At 41.3% G+C, this 22,084-nt stretch overlaps 1 protein-coding gene across 1 annotated transcript in view; it reads right to left on the bottom strand.

The window, feature by feature from the left end:
- Positions 1 to 22,084, bottom strand: part of csmd2 (CUB and Sushi multiple domains 2) — a 216,642-nt gene that overhangs the window by 10,317 nt on the left and 184,241 nt on the right. The window contains exons 50-67 of the mRNA XM_019275463.2: positions 19,720 to 19,908; positions 18,318 to 18,503; positions 17,984 to 18,178; positions 17,525 to 17,698; positions 17,232 to 17,405; positions 16,395 to 16,568; positions 12,890 to 13,078; positions 12,115 to 12,288; positions 10,884 to 11,066; positions 7,791 to 7,967; positions 5,824 to 6,003; positions 5,448 to 5,621; positions 5,083 to 5,256; positions 3,726 to 3,799; positions 3,049 to 3,160; positions 2,576 to 2,755; positions 1,084 to 1,149; positions 752 to 913 (exon numbers count right to left, since the gene is read on the bottom strand). Coding sequence (XP_019131008.1) covers positions 752 to 913; positions 1,084 to 1,149; positions 2,576 to 2,755; positions 3,049 to 3,160; positions 3,726 to 3,799; positions 5,083 to 5,256; positions 5,448 to 5,621; positions 5,824 to 6,003; positions 7,791 to 7,967; positions 10,884 to 11,066; positions 12,115 to 12,288; positions 12,890 to 13,078; positions 16,395 to 16,568; positions 17,232 to 17,405; positions 17,525 to 17,698; positions 17,984 to 18,178; positions 18,318 to 18,503; positions 19,720 to 19,908 — 2,937 coding nt within the window. The remainder of the gene's footprint in view (positions 1 to 751; positions 914 to 1,083; positions 1,150 to 2,575; positions 2,756 to 3,048; positions 3,161 to 3,725; positions 3,800 to 5,082; positions 5,257 to 5,447; positions 5,622 to 5,823; positions 6,004 to 7,790; positions 7,968 to 10,883; positions 11,067 to 12,114; positions 12,289 to 12,889; positions 13,079 to 16,394; positions 16,569 to 17,231; positions 17,406 to 17,524; positions 17,699 to 17,983; positions 18,179 to 18,317; positions 18,504 to 19,719; positions 19,909 to 22,084) is intronic.

The following is a 22,084-nucleotide window of genomic DNA, read 5'->3' as shown; positions in this document are numbered from 1 at the left end:
AACTACTGAATGTTCACAGCAGCGGGATGTTTTATGTGACTCTTTGAAAATAGAGCTATACTAAAATGTATGCCATATATCTCATAAAATGAATCAACTTGTCTGTTTGTTAACAGCGTGCCTCACTGATGTGTTTGACATTTCTTGTAGGTTTTGACATTTTCATGTGAATTCCTCACAACAACAAAAAAAAACAAAATATTATTAAGACGTATGCTTTCTAAAACAACAATAATATAGCAGGTTATGAAGGGCTAAGCCAAAAAGTCCAAATTGCTTTTCTGAAACCATTCATACAATATATTCATACAAATTTGTTTTGTTTAACTTGGCGTGAATGTAATTTGTATATTGTGCGAACACAACAATAATCTATAGGTCTGAATCAGCAACATTACTTTTAGTGGAGAGTGTGGCAATTTGTAGCAGTAGGAACTAATTTTCACTACACTGTGATGAAGATTGATAGCATCCAGGTACAGAGGAATGAAGTGTCCAAGCCGTTACTGATGCAAATTTGTGTCTTAATGACCACAGCTGCACGGCAATTATGCCACAGGGGGAGAAAAAAAAATGTCTGCTGTTCACTAACAGAAGCAATAATCTACTCCATGCAGGGACCACACAGATGTCCTGCTCCTTGTCCTCACTTGAATTTACCTGACAATTGTCTGTTTGGTCTCTGCTATGAGAATATGGTCATACGGATTATACAGGGTGTGACTCTGATTTCTGGTTGTGGTGTACTAACCGGCCAGTTTGAGTTCCACTCCGCTGTGGTCGATGAGTGTCCCGTTAACCCGGTTGCTGAAGGGTTCAAAGGCAGTGATGCTGAGCATAGCCGGCTGCTTCTTCCCCAGGTACTCATAGGATCCTCGCCAGAGAGAGTTCTTAGCAAATACACCACCAGGGACTGAAAGGGGTAAAGTGTTGAGATAAAGGAGACAAAGAGTTAGTGAGAGTTAGTATGCCTTAATGCTGAGCAGAGGAGACAGTCAGTGAAATTGGGTGTGAGGGTGTGAGCACCACCGACATAAGAGAAACAATATTTGAAACAAAAATCAGTTAAAGGATCTGTCTTACCTGGTAATTTGGAGGGTGGCTCCTGCACTGTCCCCACTGGGCTCTTGCCACTTGGACGATTATCAGCTGAAGAAAAAAGAATTTACATTTTTAACCTCTAAACAAAAATGCTGTGTTGCTCCGGAAGTTAAAATAAAAGATCCTTTCTCTTTAAACACTACAGCTCTAGGGTTATTACAGTAGTAGGGTGTAACCATCAGCACTTCCTGACTACCTCCACGACTAATAAAACCCTGTGCTGGCCAGAGTGAGTGCTGCCTGCGACAGGACTTGACTCATACGTCAAAGAGCAGCCTGGTTGTCCCTATGGGGGTTACAGCTAAGTCAGAGACACAGTTTTGCTGCTTCGGGGGAAGCACTTTAATAATGTCTTACTGCTCACATGGGACCGCAGGACTACAACACACTAGTAAACATACACCCACATGAACAAACACAGTGATGGGGGCTTTACATGCGGCTACAAACAAAGACAGGTATACTGATGGTAGTTTATGAGCTCAAACATCACCTTGGATAAATGTATACAGACACAAACAAACACACATGCACACACACTCCCACAGCCTTGTGCTTTATTAGCTGCCAGTCTTTTGAGCTGCCCTTCCATCACTGCACCCACAGGCACTGTTAATATCCTGTATGTGCTAAGGCCAGTCTTTCTTTCCTTCACTCCTAATGGCATGGCCTTAAAAAATACCCATCACCCTCTGTATTTCAGCAAGGCCTTGGCATGGAATCCATCACACAGATATCACCCTCTAGTAAGTCTTTCTCTTTAACCCATTAGCAATCGTCTATCCCAGATAATTGTGTGTCGATTACTCTAGTTTTTCCCTGTATGTATTTAGGCCAAAGCTTTGGGGTGTCTTAATGGTAGTCTATTTGTCTGCTAGACCTTGTTAACACCGCTTCACCATTTATAAGAGTTACTTCTGCTAACCTAATCAATGGGATGCATTGGCCTAATCGGGTTTTGCACCCTCGGTAATGTTTTAAAGCTTGCTGCCTGTGTGTGTGTGTGTGTGTGTGTGTGTGTGTGTAACTCTATGCAGTGTAATTGTGTGATGGATGGGCCATCCTACCCTGGCATGTCTCTGAGAATAAGCAAGTGTTAACAGAGCTATTCATCAACATTAGCTGAATCCCCAATTTCCCAACCAGTGTCTCGACTGAATTCCACGCCAGTACAGACCCGAGTGGCTTCAATACAGATTTCTAATGGAAACTGCACATTGTTAATATGAGGTGATTTAAGTGTTTAATACATCCCTGGGAAAGTGGGCAGCCTTGTGAACATATCTGTAGCCTTAAGGAGGTTTGATGAATGTCTCCATGTGCGTGTTTGTGTCACTCTAGTGATGCAAGTAATATTGTAGTAATTTACCAGCAGTAAAAGAAATAAAGGGTGCACGTGTGTCCATGTCTTTGCACATTTAATGTGTGCGTTCCTCCATGTTCCCTTATGGATGTAATATAACCACGCTTATACCTGCACAGAGAGGTGGTTTCCCTGTCCAGCTCCCATCGGACCTACAGGTCCTGTGCTCTGATCCTCCAGCCAGGTAGAAGCCAGGCTGACATGTATAGATGAGCGTGTAGCCAAGGGATGGCAGTTCAATGGCTCTTACATCAGACTGGGCTGGCATCTCAGGCTGGCTGCAGTGGTGGGCTGGAGAGAAAAGGGGAGAGGGAGAGGAGGATTAAAGGGACCAAAGAAAAAGAGATTTAAGAGAAACAGGTTAAAGTGGGGATGACGAGATGTGCAGGGAAAGGGATCAGAGGAGCAACAGATAAGAAAAAAAAATATGGTGGAAGAGAAAAAAATGATAAGGTGGAGGTGTGGGGTCAAGGAAGAGTACATGATATGTCAGAATCAGATTTTGAGTAATTTTGCTCAAGGTTATGTTTTTTTCACTTAACTATACATATTGTTTTTGCAATACAAGCAGAAAGTGTACTCACCAATGCACTCGGGCTGAAAGCCACTCCATGTGAGATTGGGCAGACAAGTGCGAGAAATGGAGCCCTGCAGTAAGTAGCCCTTTCTACAGCTGAAGAACACAGTGCTGCTGATCTGTAACAGGGCACACATGAGCAGATGAGAATGTGGACTGGACAAGCAGCATACATGTTGTACAAAACAGCAGATTTTGCACACATAAGTGTCATTTTCTTTTAATTGATTTTGATATTAAAAAAATCTATACTAATTAGTAATTTGTTAATGAATTAGGGAACACTATGTTATTTAGTTGTATAATCTGTGTCTTTTGCACAAAGTTTACCTACAGCGCTTCCATGAAAACTTCACAAATAAGCCGAGAATACATTATGAACATGTAAGGGTGGAAAAGGGGACTGGAGCACACTGACTGATTTGCAGCCTCTAATTGTGCAAACGGGTTTGCAAATTAATCAGTGTGCTCCAGTCCCTTTTTTTCCTCCTCTGGATTTTGCTGTCCTTGAACTGAGAAGCACCTGATTCAGCTGCATGCTGCTGGAAGATGCACAGAGAGCCTGTATCAACATTATTAACCTGCTTTCTCATCAACACTAAGGTAGTCATTGACATAAGCTTGCAGTCATAAACAAATTTTTGTCTAATAAATTAAATTTCCTGTGTAACCTCATATTCTGACCTGGTAGCCTTGACTGTTGTTCTGATTTCCAAAGAGAGGAATGCCAGGGTCTCCACAGGTAGTGTGAGTGGGATCTGAAACACACACACGCACACACACACACACACACAGAAATTCTGTGTTAACTGCTCTCACGTTAAAGCTTTTAATATATGTCACCCACGACAAACGGATATATGACCTAAGAGACACTGTATGGAGAAATTGCATTTTTCACAGCTCTGGTGTGAAATACTGACTGTGGGCGTGAAGGCCATAAATTATTGTATGCAGACAAACATTCACACATACACAGTAGACACACATGCACACAGTCACTCTTGTATTAGTGATATGAACCCGGTCTCAGTCCTCGCTCAGAGCAGCTCATAACACACTGATGAAGTCTTAGACTTTCAGTTCACACATTTCAGTATCAGTTCACCACTTTACAAGAATGTGTTTCATTACATATTTTTTCTTGCAACAACAAATGCATTATATTAATCATCACAGAAGTTTTACATTTTGCAAGGTGCTGCTCTTACAGTAAAAGTAACTCATTATTTTATCCACAATGAGTTAGGACAAGCTTCATCCAGCTTCAGTTCTGATCATTACAAAACTGCAGGCACTTTCCAACAGTGGCTGCTGTCAAAAATGGCTAACAAATGGTTGGTTGTGAAGTTACTGGAGACTTTCGGCTATAATGATTTTATATTTAAATTGTTATTGGGTCATTTATTGACATGTGTGCATATTTAACAACCCTTTGCAATCGACCTAAGGGCTGTAACAATTATTTACAGTTTGTTTCTGACCCCATATTTGTTATTTCCTTGAGTGCTTCTGACAACAGCATCCACATTTTTACCTTGTATTACTCTTCCTTGTTAAAGGTTGTTCATTGCTAAAGGAATGTTTACTGTATGACAGCAGGCAACAATATTTCTGATGACGCAGAAGCAAAACAAAAAGTGGCCATGGAGCCATGGCCATTCTGAAACAGGTGAAATTAATGTTCTGGGTTGGTTTAATTAATTACACAGAAAATGGACAAAGAGAATCAATACAGCTTGTTAGTTAGGTCAAATAGTTGTTGCATACATTATTGCTTGGTTGCAAAAAACAATCAAGTCTAAAAGGGAGACCAATAGGGAGTAAAATGCAAGGCAGCCAATGTGGGGCTTATCTTACACTGATACTAGTGTTACAGTGTTATATGAAAGTAATGATTTGTAATGTTTTGTCCTCTGAAAATGGCCACAGGCCATGCACACTGTTGACAACCATCATGCTTCCATGTGTACGTCACTGCTTTGATAATTACTGTATTCTAGCATATAATTTGCTTGCTAGGAACAAGCAAGTAGCTTACCTATGCAAGAGGGTTGTGTGCCACTCCAGGTGCCATCATATTGACAGTATCTCCTGGTAGAGCCCACCAGGACGAGGGGAGGGTAGCACGAGAAGGAGACAGAGGAGAGATAGGTGAATCCTCTGTCCTCCCTCCTCCCCTGGGCTGGCATGCCTGGGTCTCCGCAGAACACAGCTGCAAAGGTGAAGATGGAGCGAAAAGTGAGGTGACCCACTAACCGTGTTGTGTTTTAATTCAATATTTTCCAAGGGGGGTGAAATGTCACACAAGGAACATACAAATTATACATACTCAGGTGAAATAAATGTCAGAAAGATCTCAGTGACTTGTAATGTAATCAGGAATTCCAGCATGGTGCCACTTACGGAAACACTGGGGTTTCTCTCCACTCCAATTGCCGCTGCCCTGGCATGTTAAAACAGTGGGCAGCGACAGCTGGTAACCTTGGTTGCAGGAGTAGCTGATGCTAGAGCCCCATATGAAGTCTGTACCGACAACCTGTCCATTAGGGATGGTAGGTGGTGGACCACATACGATTGCTACAAGGAGACAAAGAGGCAAAGACTTTATTGATTCTGCATATTGGTTTAAATGATGTGCTGTGTTCCAGTCCAAGTATGTATTAGTGTAATATACATCTGTGACAACAATATCTGTAGCAGTCATTCTAGCCTTCCTTTCCTATAGCCAATGCCATTGCCTAGACCGTATTGTCCTTCACACCATCCTACACAACTTTACCTTTACAGAGAGGTTTGGTGCCATTCCAGGTGCGATCCTTGGTGCAGATGAGAGTCGAGGCCCGGTCAGCATCCATGTTGAAACCAGGAGAACACTGGAAACGGACTGTGTGGTTGTAGGTGAAATCATTGCCCAACCTGATCCCATTTGCTGGCACCCCAGGGTCACCGCAATTGATTACTGCAGAAACGAAAACGAGATAAAGAAGAACAAATGAAAATGGGTAATACAATTCGACAATGAAGACAGACATAATGTAACACAAAGAGAGGAATTAAGGGGAGGTCTGTGTGGTTTAAGGAAACCGAAAATAAGAAACAAGAGTGGATGCAGTTTATTACTTCATCATGTCTGAGCTGTATTATTTCATGACTTAATTTGTTTTACATTTGACTGTACTTAGTAAAACAGGAAGTCAATATCACACACTTAGAATGAAATACAGTACAAGCAAGTAAACAAACTATTTAAAATCGCACACCAGATGGAGCCTCAGAGTTAATGAAGTGTTATACGCACTCGACCCAAGCAGTTCCCCTCATGAACAAAACTTAACAATCTAAAAAGCAACACCACTGATGTGAGGTAATAAGCACTTCATTATTTATGGACAACCACTTTTGGATGATATATTTATATTGTATATAAAATTACTTATTACACAACTGAGGTTCAATCACCATCCCTGACAGTGTGACTTCACAAGTTTTATCTTAAAGAATTGTACTTTGATTGTGATAAATGCTGTACAGTAGCCCTCCAAAAGCTCCAAAATGAACCACATTTCTCCTTGATTATACTTTTACAACCTGCGGGAAAACAGCGTGATTGAGTAACAACAATGAGAACTCCACTGTGTGACTCAGCAGCATCATAGCTCAGCTCTGCTGGAAAGATAGACAAGTCAGGGCAGAGATGGACAATGTGAACTGAGTTGCCTTGGGACCATGAGGCATTATTAAATGCATGTGACCAACATTCTAGCAAAACTCCCAGTAGGGTGAGGAAACTGGCCCTCTTGAAGGTGTAGTATGTACCCTTGACTGAGCAGGCACTTATATTTCCCACTGGGCTGGTAAGAGTGTGCCATCAGGAACCACAAGGGGTACTATGTGCCCTGTAACACAAGGCTGAGATACAGGGATATATATATATATTTTTTGTCTTGTAATATTCTTACACGTTTTTATATTGTCAAAGCTAGGTAAAACATTTAAATGAGTGTAGAGTCAACTTCAGTTACATTAAATATGTTTAAAAACTGAGAGAGGAAACTACAGAGTAAGTTTATTTTAAGCACACGTTTTTTTGTTCAGATCAACTAAAATGATTCAACTAGTGCTTCCATTAATACATCCCTTGCTCACTAAAAGTGTTCCAATGAAGTGCGTCAAACATGTACCGTTTTACTCCATGGATTACTGAGGTCTGAAATCCATAATGGTGCTGCTCAGGGTTTATCCTTTCCATTCAGGAGAAAGTGGTTTCCTCAGTGACCTCTATTTGCCAGGGTCTCTGGTCTCTGTACAGCAGCTGTGTGTCTTTTGTGAGGCATGACGATAAAGGACTGTACGATATATGTGGACCAATGCCTCAAACCAATCACCTACCTAGCCAGAAATCCAAGTGCGGCACTCATCACTAAAAATATCTGCTCTTACAAGCATGGCTTCCTTGTTTTCCTACATTTCTTCAATTAAATAAAATGTCTTGCCTTATATGATATATATTATATTAATGTTTATGTCCCTCCTCTGCATGTCCTAGATATCAGGTCCATATACTATTCATCAAACTGTAAACTGCTGTTTAAGTACAGGTAAAGATGAGAGGCCTTGTAAACAAGCCAAGAAAACGGAACAGCAACCTCAACAGAAATTAAATAAAATTAAATTTAAATATGGAAAAACGATAAGCACTACGCATAGATATAATTCGGTTCTCTCACTGTAAGAGGAGTTAATTACCAGAGCACTCAGGCATGTTGCCGGTCCAGGTCCCGTTAACAGTGCAGTGTCGGGTAAGCAAGCCAGTAGAGTAGTAGCCCTCCCTGCAAGCATAAGTAATGGATCTGGAAAATGTTAGGCCATCATGGATGAGGATCTGGGAATTCCGTGGAGTCCCCGGGTTTCCACAGGAGATCACTGAAAACGAGAAAGAAACAGAAAGATTAGTTATTAGATTAGATTATTATTATTCATTTACAGATTAAAATCTGCATAACTAGAGGAACAAGTGTGAATTACTGTGTGTATGTACAGTATGTGTGTGGTGTGGATAAAGAGAGGAGGGTAAGGACTGAGTGTTGATATGGTACCATTACAGACTTTATTTTATCTTAGCATTTTTACTAGAAAGATCAAAGTCTGAATTTTCAACATTCTTACTCTCTTCTCATTTCACTCCCAGTCATTTATCTCTCTATTTTACATGTACCTGCCAAAACAAATGCATAAAACGTCTATCATATTTTGCACCCAGCAATGTATTTGTAAATAAAGTTGTTTATACTCATCTTTGGTATTCTGTGGGAATAGTGAAGGGTTAGTTTCTAAAAGACCCTTTATCTTACACTTTCCGACTTTTATCCGATTCTTTGTATATGGTTTAATGAAACTTATTCTGTACATTAAACAAAATGTAGGTTGCTTTTCTGTTACATTCCTTTCATACTCCTTCATGTGTCTGATTTACACTCCTCTTTTGGTTTGTTTTCCCTTTCTTGTTCCCTTTCTGTTCTTTCTCCACCCACCATCATCTTCTACTGTGTCCTACTTCATAAGTAACTTTGATGGACATATCCTTTGCACAGAAAATCCCTTGGTGTCTGTCCGGCCGCCAGCGATGGTTCTGTTCATTACAGTCTCCAGCTTGCCCCGGGCCCTCAGAGCCTCGTGGGCTTTGCCCTCCCGTAATGACCAGATGTGGCCTGGCCCTTGAAGTCTGTGCCAACCGAGACCAGGTGGGCAACCACAGCTACTGGGTATACCACACACCAGAGAGGGAATGAGACAGAGTGAGGCAAGGCAGAGAGGTGGGGGTGGTGGCGCGTGGAGAGGGGTTGTGTGTGTGTATGTATGTGTGAAGAAGATGTTACGAGTACAAGTGAAAACAGCCTGGGAGACAGCATAAAGCTTCTCAAAATAACACACTGTATACAATGATGAGGGAAGAAAAGGCCTACGTGTTCACAGACAGTAAAAAGAGCAGGAAAAAAGAAATATAACCACATAACTGCAGAGGGAACTTGCCGACTTGAAGGTGTAAAACTGCAACTGCAAGTTCATGGATGGTTTTTATTATTTTAGTGTTTCTGGGAAATAAATAAAAAATCAACCTTCCAGTTGTTCACGCAGTATCAAAAACGTAGGTTAAAAACACAGACGTAGTATTACTATACTGTCGATAATAAACTAATTAAAGTTCAATTTAAACACTTCAACCTAATATGCTTACGCATATCTGCCTCTTGAATTTGTAATGTCCTTGTCCTTGTCATCTCGAAAAGTGAAGGCTTCAACATCCACACACACTAAACACTCATCTGCTTTTTCAGGCGTCAGCAGCACAATGGATGCTATGTTGCAGAAGGATAAATATTGAAAGCCTTATGGTGCTTTTATGGTGTTTCTCTCTTGCTCACCTTTGCAAACATACACAAAATACATGTAAATTTGCGATGTGTCATCAGTGACTGTACTGCATTAATGGCCTGAATCTCTGAGTGACGGAAAACTTAAAATGTACAATTCAATGGTGAGATTTGTGTAGATCAGCTATCTCTGAAATATAGATAGAAATAGCAATACTAATTAGCAAAGTAGCAATAGATTCACTGACACCACAATTAACTCTAACTGAGGAATAAAATGGGTGTCTATTACCAATGACATTATAATAAAAATAGATTTGCTTAGGTTTGGAAAGTAATGCAGTTGGAGTAATTATCAAACTTCTGAGGAAAGGAAGGTTACAGAAAAGGTTACATAAAACAAAATATCACTTAAAAGAAATACATGTGACTGAAATAAAAATGTAGATGTGATTTATATGCCCATAATGCAAGTTTAGCTGCCTGTTTTACATGTTACTAGATAGTCCACTAGATATATTTTGTTCATTCGTTAATGCTCCTAAGAAGTCCATCAAGCCATCCATCCAAGAATTTCCCAACAGGTTTAGGTTGCAATTCAATCTGCAACGAACACGATTTTCCCCAATGATGTCCTCCGGCTTCTCATAAGGAATCCCGGGGCAATGCCAAGCCAGATGGGACATGCAATTTCTCCGTGGTCTTTTGGTTTGCCCCAGGGTCTCCAGCTGAATGTGTCCAGAATACTTATGCAGTATATAGGGGAGAGCACCCTGATACAATTCCTGAACAACTCAACTGGTTGCTTTCAATACAAAACAGCAGCTGTTCTACTCCAAGCCCTTTCCTGATATCCAAGCTGCCACCCTGTCCCTAAAGGGTTTTACTCTTTTGGTCACAATCCAAAGTGAGAGCTGGAATCTGTGTGGGATGGTGTGGATGCCATACTAATCTACCTATTGATCTTATCTTACGTTCAGCTCACCAGACCTCAAGATTACACACACTACACCACTTGGAAGAGATTCTGTCTATGAAAATTATAAACAGAATTCGCTGATTAGAGGCTTTGTGGAGTAAAACACCCACTGTGAACATGCCTGACTTAGCACTAAGTACTGAATATGCGTACATGGCTCCGGCTTAAGGGCTGTAAGGACCGGACAGCCAAGTGCAATGATCTCAGTACCTCATGTTCCTATAGTTACCGCCACAGGACATGCTGGCTTTGTCCAAGTACAAAAAATGTGCAGATTAGAGCTACGACCCTTCCAGAATCTTTGTGAGGGTGAAAGGATGAGGAACAAGCCCAAAATAATTTTTTTATCCCCCTGAAACCAGAGCCTCCTTCCTACACTCTGTGAGCAGTGTGTTCCTGCTGCATAAATGGGATCCATCATTGCCTTCTACCAGTCCACACAGAAAGAAAAAAAAGAACACAGCTTATACACATGTATGTAATACTTACCATGACACTCAGGTTGGGTGCCAAGCCAGGTCCCATTGGTCAAGCAACTTCTCTCTGGTGAACCTTTCAACATATAGCCAGGTTCACAGCTAAAGCGGACAACACTGCCCACTGTAAACTCTTCTCCCAGACGGATGCCATGCACAGGAACACCAGGATCTCCACATAGCCCAGCAGCCTCGCCTGGAGAACATATGGGATAATACGCATGAGAAATGTATTCTCCATGAATGATGCTTTCATATCAAAACTTATATTAATAACAATTAGATTAGATGGAACATAGACTGTTTACACCACCCAACTGCCATCTAACAGGGAAATAATACCCCCCTTCCTCCCTAAGGAGTGACCAGCTTCCCAAATACATTATAGTCTCATTACACCTATTTGTTTAACATGCAGAAAAGGTGCCCTGTGATGTGATGTTTCATTTCATTGACCCAACTCATATTTTACACCTTGCCTCATTATTTCACGTCCTCCACTTTAAACAATCACAAACTGTTTAGTGCTGCTCTTGCTCCTCATTTTACAAGGCGCTGATCAACATCACTTTAACAGCTAAGAAAGTTGGGCAAATCACTAGCAAATCCCCGGAGCGATATATATACACAATCACAATCTTTTTTTTCTTATTGTCATCTTGTGAGTCTGTGTGTACACTACTGTGTATGTTTCAGTGACTGTCTATGTTTGTGTCACGTCTTTGTGAATGTGATTTGCATGTGTGGACACCCCCCAAGGCCTTTTTCATGTGTATTAGGTATACTAGGCAATTGCTGTAAGGTGTGAGAGAGTATGGAGGACGATGTCTTTATAGTGCTTCATAACCCAGCTGAGGAGTGGGCGTCCCTGTTCCTTAGTCTGATATGAGCAGATTAAAGTAGCTTTATGGAGGACACTCTCTTTGCCCTTGACTCCATCTTTGGTCCACCTACTTCGCTCATTACCTGCGAACAGCTGCCACCCCAAACTCTTTATTTGTTGGCCTGGCATTATGAGGGCATCAGTGTGACTGGGTGTGATATCACATCTGAATTAATCAAGTATTACAAGCAGGAAGTGAGAAAGAGAATGAGAAAAGGGGCTACACCAAAGACCAAATGTACCGGTTCTTTTAATTGAAGTTTATTTTGAAGAATAAGATAGAAAGCTTTCAAAAAATTGTTATTTTCAGTTTTATCCCTCTGAACCATTACACAGTCAATCTGGGTGTAGTTTTCCATACCGGAGCAGTGTGGCGGCGAACCGCTCCACTGGCCGTCCAGCTGGCACATTCGCGTTGTGTTGCCGATGATGGTACGCTGGCCGATGCAGCTGTAACGGATGACTGAGCCTACTGTCCGACGGTCGCCCGATATCTGGGCGTAGGGAGGCATGCTGGGCCGGTCACACAGTACCACTGTCCAATCAGAGCAGAGAGATGAGAAACAGACCAATGAATGAGTAGAACTGCTTCAACGGTTAATGGTAAAGAGGTGAATAATACACCACATATTGAATACATATTGCCTTAAAAACTATACAGTGTAAAAGTGTTGGGTAACATTAGGTTTTTGTTGTTATCATTATCAGACAAACAGAGTCTGAGTTAACAGACTTCTTCTTTCAGAATGCTTCATTATTTTATTACACTGAGTCTGTTTAGATTATACAAGATTTCCTACTATGAATGGAAATGAACATAATAGGGATAAAATTAAAATATTTTTTAAGTAAGATGCTGAATTTTTTTGCGGTTTTCTGCTCTCAATATTGAGGTCTGCTGCATTCATTTATTTTGTTTATATCTTTGTGTGTCAGACTGTTGGTTGGACAAACTAAATTATTTAAATTCTTCTTTTCCGATATTTTCTGACATGTCATAGACTAAAAAAATGATTGATTCATTGTAACAAAAATGATGTTTAACATAAAAGCCCAAATAATCTGTGTTTTCATCAGTTTTTTTCTTCGGGTGAAGTGGTGGGTGACAACAACAATTCTAGCTCTGAGGTACTCACACAGGCACTTGGGCAGGGAACGATCCCAGGTACCATCCCCCTGACAAGAAATAGAGCTGGTGCCCAGCAGGTAGTAGCCCGGGTTACAGCGGTATGACACAGTGGTCTGGAAGCTGTATCTGTGTGGCCCGCTGGGCAGTACCTGCCTGATGCTGTTCTCGACATGGCCTGGCTCTGTGCAGTTCACGACTGGAGAAAGGGATGCAGAGAGGAGAAAAGAGTAGAGAAGCCAGAGAGAGAAAAAAAAGACATGATGTGTTAGCTTTTAAGATTTATAATTGGTTAACCTGGAAACAAGGATTTAATGTTAGGACACTTTTTTGACAGTTATATTTAAAATGTTCCTGGAGAGAATGACAAGTGAGGAGGTTTTTTTGTCTTATTAAGATAATATACCATACATCTTGCTACAGATATATAATTCTCTCTCACACACAAGGAAAATACCCATTTTACAAGCAGTTATTTTTCCTGCTTTTACTCTCTCTGTCCATTCCTTTCTGCATCTACTACTTCCACCCATCAAGCATCCATCCATCCACCCCAATCCAAATGAAGTAGGAGGCAGACTCCGGAAATAAACATTTGCTTCATTAGAGCCAGTCTCCTGCTGGCCGCTGTGGTGCAGAGATGGTGATGGATGGGGAGCTCACAGGAGAAGAGGCACCATGTCAGTTTAGCACCAGATGGAGAGAGTTAGGGAAAGGGAGAATGAGGGATGAGTGAGAAGCGAGGGACAGCGAGGGGGTGCTGTACAGAGTTAGAGAGGAAGGGGCCCTGATGGTGCAGAATATATTAAAATTCATGACAGAATGTCAGGCTATGACTGCTACCAGCAACAATTCATTTTGAGTCTCTCAGATACAAGACACAAAGAAAAACCTAATACTTCCTCAACAAACTCGGGGAGTACACTGAGTAACAGTTACTGTCTAGTTTATACTGTGAACTACAACTAAATGTGCACTATAATGCCAAAGCTCTAATGGTTTCTAAAACATGTCTGGGGGTGCCCACGTAGTCATTATGCCCCAATTTGCCTTGCCAGTCTTGCCCCATGAGCGTGCCATGGCCACAGCCAGAATGAACCCATTGTATGCTAATGTCCCTAAAAGCTCGCTCATTTTCATGCTCCCAAGCTGGCCAGCACAGCTAAATCATCCCCCAAATACCTATTATAATGTATTCCTTCCAGTAGAGTGCTGACCCATGGTGCCATCATTTACAACTTACTGCATAATAACAGTACAAAGTGTATTTGTAGCAGCTGCTACAGCATGAGACTTTCCGAGCTCGGAAATTCGGCTTTGAAAAAATGAGCTTGGACAACATGGGCTCAAAAGCGATCCAACAGCCGTCTAAAAACGACTGACCTCCTGTTAAATTTGTGCGTGTGGTCCAGTGGGTAAGGAAAAAAAGAGGCAAAAGGATGAAAGAAAAAGAATAAAAGTGAGAAGGCAAGATGGACTGAGGTAATTCATCTCTGTTCCACTTAGAACTGGGGACCCTTCTCCTCAGTTTGGCCTCCTGCCAACTTACAGGCCTGTAAGTGGTGTGTCAGTGTGTGTTTTTTTTTTCTGTCTCGTGTCCCCTGCTGAAAGACAAATAAACACACACGAGTCATCCCGAAGAAGGCGGTGTTGTGGCTCTGTTGCTGTGACTCAAATGGGTGTTGATTACAGAGGGATAGGAGACTGCCTGGGCCAGTGGTGCTCTCCTGCTCCATGCATTATTGATAGAGCTTACAGACTCTTGTAGTTAAATCTGGACCGTGGAAATCATTACCTTTGTCTGACTGACTCCTGTCCCACTCTTACCTGTGTTCCTGTCTTCTGTGTCTGTCTGCTGTTATCTCCCACTGCTGATGGTTTGGCTTAGCTAAGGCTACGAATATGGATGAAGCGGATGTCACCTGGGCACTTATACTTTCCAACTCATGGGAGGAAGTACATGGCAGACAGGAGAACACACCTCACCAAATATGTCTGTAATAAATCTGATTGACAAAAAGACCTCTAAGCTACTGTCTAAACGTCACTGAGGATAATGTGCTATCAAAACAGACGCCCACACACATACATAGAGGCACACGCGGTCTCGCACTAACTGCATCTCAGCATCTGCATGGAAACAAGGCCAATGCTAATATGATGTCACTACTAGAGCAGAGAGATTTAAGGCCTATGTCTGGGAGAACAACTTGCCTGCTTATGTATGCAGCAGCCACACGCACTCCTCCTTATTTTAAAAAGTGAAGAAGGATTCCTACGAGACTTGTAACCGCCTCATCCCATCATAGGCGTCGGGAAAAAAAGGCCAAATCCTTTCTCTCCTCATTTAAAACAAACTCATAAGTCAATCCGTCACTGGTTCTGTCACTGCCTTGTCACATTCAGGGCCCGACCTTGCGAGTGCCCTTTCTGTGCCTGTCACAAAGCCCTCAGTTAGTGGGGACTTAGAGACAGACAGTGGGTGCCAAGATACATTGCTTGTCGCAAAAACTCTGCCAAATTAAAAGTCCTTGCCTCGCTTATTCAAAGCAGAGCAGGGTACTTCTTATTCTGAGCAAAATCCAGGATGCGGGTCTCCAAAGGATGCTGTCTTTCATACAAGCTCAAGGACCCTGTGATTGTTTTTGGCTGTCTGTGCATGGTTATTAACCAAGTTTGTTACCCTGACAGACAGGTGAGCCTTAGGGTGTAGCAGAGGTGGCTAGGCTAAGAGGAAATAACATCAAATGTAAATATTATCCAGAACCTCCACGGACCATGTGGTTGAAACCGTGGTAATTCAATAATCCTGGCTTCTCTTTCAATTTCCCCTATTTTGCGACTTTTAAACTCTTCCTCCCTCTGGTAGTCTCTGTGCTTCATCTCCGCTCTCTCTGTGATTGGGGTCATCTGTGGTCACAGATGATATGACCTTGCACAACACAATAGGTAATTTAATACCTACTCACACAAATGAATGAGAATGTAAGAAGAAGAACCACAGTCCTATAAGTATGTGGAAACGAGCACACTTTTTGACAATGTCCTCTCTCTGTGAAATAGGTATGTACAAAGCTGATACCAGTGATTTATTTAGCTCTCAAATAATTCAGCATGATACATATTAAGGTCAACAGAAGTTGCTATGCTACGCCTACACATTGCTCTGTGTATGTAGCTGTGCTGTGATCATACATGCATTGGAACATTTGCTCACATTTGTATAAGATGTATGCACATACAGATTTTAAAATTATGGAGGTGTCAGGAGAAAATTATTTGATAAATTGTTCTCTCATATTAGCAATTTGTTCGTTCACTTGACAAATTGCACAACTCTGTGTCCTGAAATTGCTTTTAAAAAATAATTTACTGCCTGTTAGTAACAGGATCAAGCGCATATTTTCCATCTGTGCTGGTTCTTTGCATTTAACCATCCATTCATTAGTAGGCATGAAGCTCTCCAAAAATCACAGACCATGACTGATAAGCTTTGACATCTACTTGACACTTACTCTTACACCTGGGGAGGGCGTTGCTCCACTGTCCATTAGCTTGGCAGGTGGATTTCACAGCCCCCTGCAGAACATATCCGGTATTGCAGACAAAGCGGACAATGTCATTTAAGTTGAATTGGGTTCCTTGGGTCATACCAAAGGTAGGGTTGCCAGGATGACCACATGTTTTGGCTGGGAAGGCAAAAGGATAGAGAAAAATTATGATTTCAAAAATTCAGGGAGAACAGTTTAATGAAATCTGAAGGTTTAATAGCGAACACCTTAATAATGTAATGTCACAGCAACATGAATCTGTAAAGACACAACACTTAATGTAGTTGCTAACCAAGCTCTAAAGCCTCCTGTCTCTATTTTAGACTTTTTATACAACAATCTTGTTAAACGAGTAATATAATTGCGGAATACATTGTATTATTTTGCAATAATTACTCCATCTTTGAATATGTCATGGTAAAATTAGAGTTGAGGCAGGGGTGTTTTTTTACAGTGTCTTCTCTACAGGAGCTTAGGCAGGAGCTTGCTCTAAAACTGTTCAATAACAGGAATTAATTGGTGATCAGTACCAGAAGGCTTTGGTGTAATCACACTAAATTGGCAGTCGGTTTCGGCCCTAAACTAGCCTGATAAGAGCATCCCAGGGTAATATATGTCTGCACTTATTACAAATCATGGATCAGCAACACTATTAATCTTAAAAAAGGCATCTGGGACTTTTAGCTAGCTAGCATACTGCTGTTCGGAGTATAAAATGCAGCCCTACTCTGTTCATCTGAGCAGTACAGAAATTTTTAACTGAACATTGCCCCACCAATAGTGTTCTCTGTGGACACTTACGGACACAGACAGGAGTGCGTCCTGACCAGCGGTGATCCTGTTCACAGATTTGCACCGACACCCCGATGAGACGAAATCCTGGGTTACACTGATACACAACACTGCCTCGATAGTTATAATTCTCCCCACTGATCTGCCCGTTCACTATGGGCTCTGGGGTGCCACAATGGCCAGCTATGCATGAATGAAGAAGAAAAGAATCACAGTCAGACATACAAGTTTCGTTTTGAATAACTTCTTAAGCAAACTGCATGGCTTTAGTTATAATCATTTCCAGGGGCTGAAGATCTCACCTAGACACTGGACCTGTGTTCCACTCCAAAGCCCATTGGACATACACTCCCGTACCCGAGAGCCCACCAAGGTATATCCTGTGTTGCAGGAGAAAATGGCAGTGGCTCCATACACAGTCAGTGTTCCAATCTTGTTGCCATTTGGTGGAGTCCCAAGGTCCCCACAGGAGATGACTAAAATGAGAAAACAATATCATATATTACAAATGACCCATATGGTCAAAGTATAATCAACACTGTTCATTTGATTTCTTTGGTTTTCATTAATTTTGTTTTGGTTAGAATATTTGTCCCTGTTTAGTTATGCTCTTTTCTTAATATCACAGTGGAATAGGATATATTTTGGAGGCAATTATCTTTCATGCTTGACAAATTACAGAGGGTTTTCTGTTTCTTTTGGAGTTAATAAAGAAGCAACTGTAGGAAAATTAAACCTTGGGATGTGCAGTTTACACTTACTCTCACACACTGGGCGTGGGTCTGGGTAATTCCAGGTGCTGTTGGCTTGGCAGCGAATGACCCTTTGACCCCTGTAGTAATATCCTGGGTCACATATGAGCATCATAATAGCATCATATTGGTTTTGAGTTCCATAGATTAACCTCCATCTCCCATGTTCCACAGCAGAGTGGCCTATGTCGGGGCAAGTCACCGCTGGAAGGTCAGAAGGGAAACAAACCTCATTAACTCAAATATACTATTGAGTTTGGTGCCAGGAATATTTTGAACATTGCAGTAAACACAGTTTTTGAAACATTGAATATGGCTAAGTGTCCATCAGAGAAATACTCACGAACACATCTGGGTGGAGCCTCAATGGGGCTCCACCTCCCAGATTCCTGACAAATCACAGAGGTGGTGACTGGCCCTGCGAGCCGGAATCCGGGGTTACATTGGTACGTGGCCCTGGCTCCTAGAGAGAAGTCCTGGCCCACGATACTGCCATTGACCGGGGGCACTGGCATTCCACAGGACATGACTAGAAAGAAAAAGAGAAATGCAGCAGAAAGGCAAGAAAAAAGGTGGTTGGTTTAGAGTGAAAGCAATGTATATTTTAATAGCCATCTTTGTATGCAGGGCGCCTAGCTCACAATAAGCTTCCTGTACAAACACACTCCCAGAGCCGGCATTGATGTGCAGTAAACATTAGCTCGGGCTGCCATCTGCACAATAGTAAACAATCAAGTCTAGAGAGACCACAAGGAATTCATGTGGAGATTAGACCTGGTAAAGACTTGACCAGACATTGAATAGCTGCCCTGATGCTCTCAGTTTTCACTTCAGCTGAAATTGTTAATAAACCTGGTTGGAAACTAGCCTCTGAAAGTAGAGCCTTTAGATTTTATGCTTTTGTGATGGACAATACAAGAAAATCTGAACACACACAAAAAAATCACAGAAATTGGAAATCGAAGAAGATGGTCCAATCATCACAGCGTTGTAAAATATAAAATGACATTGTGCATTTTTGACAAGCACTTTGAAATAAAAGTAGATCCATCGCGCTTCAATAGCTCTATCTGAATTTCTCACAGAGATTATTTTCAAATAACAGTTCTTTCTAACTTTTATAATGTGTAAGTCTCAGTTGAAAGTCGATAATTGCTATTGTTGATCCAATCACTGAAGAAATTAATACAGTGACAAGCAGATAACTGTAACTATAACCTATAAATCTGAGATATCAAACAATTCCTTGAAGCACACCTAAGGCTGAGACTGAGGCTGTTGATGATGGCACACTGTCAGCTAAAATTACACTTTCATCCAAAGCAAATGGATTCAGTGATGTTTTTTTTCAATCAACTTAAATCAGAATGACTGAACCTACAAAAAACAAACAAACAGCATGTCAGTTACTGCTACAAGTGCTAAAATATTGTTTTATTTTCATAGTTTTAAGGTTTATTTCATTGTGGGACTGAATAAGCTTAGCCACAACAATATGGCATGTACGAAACGTGACAAAATGTAACTTAATTAAAAAAAAAATCTAGTACAAGTTGATTTGCATTAGCAATGTGAAATGTTCCTGTCCCAGCTAATTTTACCAAGGGGATTTGTCTCACTTAAATTAAGAAAAATGAGATAAATCTAGTCTATTAAATTGTAATTAAATGTTTTCCGTTTTCCTCACAACGTCCAACATTTGCATCCTTTTTCATGACTTGCTGCTATAATTGGGCCCTACTCACCTTGGCAAAGTGGCACTGGTGCATTCCACTGGTAGATCCCTTGTGCAGTCCGGGTGCATGTGGCACTGCTCTGGCCAATAAGCCGGAAGCCCTGGTCACAGTTGAACCGCAGGCTGCTGCCCAGCTTAGTGCCTGTCAGACTGTGCACGGTGCCATTTACAGGGTTGTTTGGAGGGCTGCAGTAGGCCGCTATAAAAAAAAGAAAAGGGTAGAAATATAAATATGCATACAAATAAAATTGAGTGCAACAAGCATAAAAACCCAATAATGATGCTGGATGATGAAAGTTGTTGTTGAGGAGGTAAAGGATTAATGTGCCTTCAATAGCACAGAGCCCCAGATCTCTTTTGTATTTGCGTCTTCCACGCCTGCCATGGTAAAAGAAGATATGTATTAATACAAGCGCTACAATGCAATCTCTTTAAGGCAAAAACTGCAGACTAGAGACAAGGAAAACTGATTAAAGGAAACTAATGGTTTACAAAGCGAAGCAGGAGTTTGTCAGCAGCAGCAGAGGAGAATCATAAAAGTGATGGATACATAATAACATGAACAAAGTATCTGTTTTTGTTTGTTGGTAAAATTGCTGTCTGCAATAATCGTTTATCATCCCAAATGGTGCCAGCAACAGGTTCCCAAAGAATGAGGGCTCTGAGGCCTGAATTGAATTTTGCTGATCTGACAATAACATGATGTTACTACACACCTGCTGAAGAATAAAAACAGAACACATATTATAAAAAAATTAAGAACATATTGTGATGTAACTGATTGTAACGGTGGTTATTTGACATAGAAAATGGAGCTCATTGTGGGGAGAGATTAGTGTGGAAGTGGACTATGGTAGCAACAAAAAAAACAAAAAAAAAAGCCTATCATCTATTACACTTAATCACTGTGGCCACTTTACAGTCCTATAAAAATGCAAATTCCAATTCAAACCACTCACGTGTGGCAAAGGCAATGGCCTCTTTTAGCACCATGCAATCAGATAAAACTCCCTTACTGTTTAACTTTAACTTAAAGTCACGTCAGTGGTGTATTCAGCATTTGTGAGATGTTGCTGTCTCACAAATTGTTCCAGTTAGACAAAGAGTGTGAGACCAAAAGACATAAGAAGAAGAGACATAAGAACAGATCTTATGTGAAATTTGACACTGAGGTTCATCAGACTTCTTACTAGATGACACACATTAGGTGTGCTTCAGGCTTTGGTTATTTTGTGAAGTGTAGCATTCAGACTTGTCCTCTCCACAATCATCAAGTGATGAATTATCATTATTAATGGTTACACTGGTAAGAAAGAGAAAATCCAATGTTTAAATCCAGTGATATTTAATACGCTGACTGAGCGACTGTATGTTTCTTGGCAGGGCTTTCTCCTGTCAGTCACAGTGACTGTGTCTAACTCATGTGCCACTCTTTTTCTGTGCTCCTTTCCACCTCTCTGCCTGTTATAGTATAGAACTTGTCTCTCCGCAATCAGCCCTGCAGCTCAGAGGAATCAGATCTACATTGGCATGTGACTGGATTGGAATAGATAATATAGAGAAGGAGAAAGAGGGTGGGAGGGAGACGGTGATACAGATAAAGGAAGGGACAAATAAGGAATCACGTCTAAATGGGGTAATAGACAAATGGATGGACAGAGAGAACGAATGGAAAATGGAAATGGAGAGTTGCTGGAGGAGATGTCTGCAAGTTGGTGATGGAAGATCGGCCCATGGAGACAAAAGATGAATTGATGAAGAACACAGCCGAAGACATGGATCTGCCTGTGCCATCTGTTTCTTCCTCCCCACCAAGGTACTACAGAAGGCAACTCCATATTGACCATGGCAACTTGTGGGTTCTTAGCTATCCCTTAGTCCTTCTGTCACTTAGCCTGCTATGGCAAAATCCATCATGACTAAGAAAAAAATAAAGAAAAAGATGGAAAAAAAAGAGCACAGACAAACGACAGAACATCCGGTTGGGGATGCAGAGAGCTCCACTGAGAGGAGAAAAGAGACGATTAGTCAATCTGGCTGAATGGTGTTGATACAGAACGGAGGGAGCCTTTTAAATATTTACACAGTCATAATTCACAGCGAGTTATGCAGGTGTCGTATACCAACAGATCTTTCATGGGAGCAGGACAAAACAGAAGAATAATAAGCAATACAAGAAACAGCGTTCACTAATTCCCAGGCCTGTGCCTGCCGACCCCGTTAGGTTGTCATGGAGATGGGTCATATTTCTAGCTATTTCAGCTGCAGTTAGCAATCCAAATCTTGCTCTTGTATACAAAGTAAACCAAAGTCGCATCTGATGAGATCGAATGTACAACAGTGTCCTGCAGTAACAAAGCCAAACATCATTTTTT

This window comes from Larimichthys crocea, chromosome XIII (genome assembly GCF_000972845.2).
Source record: "Larimichthys crocea isolate SSNF chromosome XIII, L_crocea_2.0, whole genome shotgun sequence".
Classification (NCBI taxonomy): Eukaryota; Metazoa; Chordata; class Actinopteri; family Sciaenidae; genus Larimichthys; species Larimichthys crocea.
The sequence above is the reverse complement of the archived record's forward strand: the minus strand, read 5'-3'. Positions and strand labels throughout refer to the sequence as shown.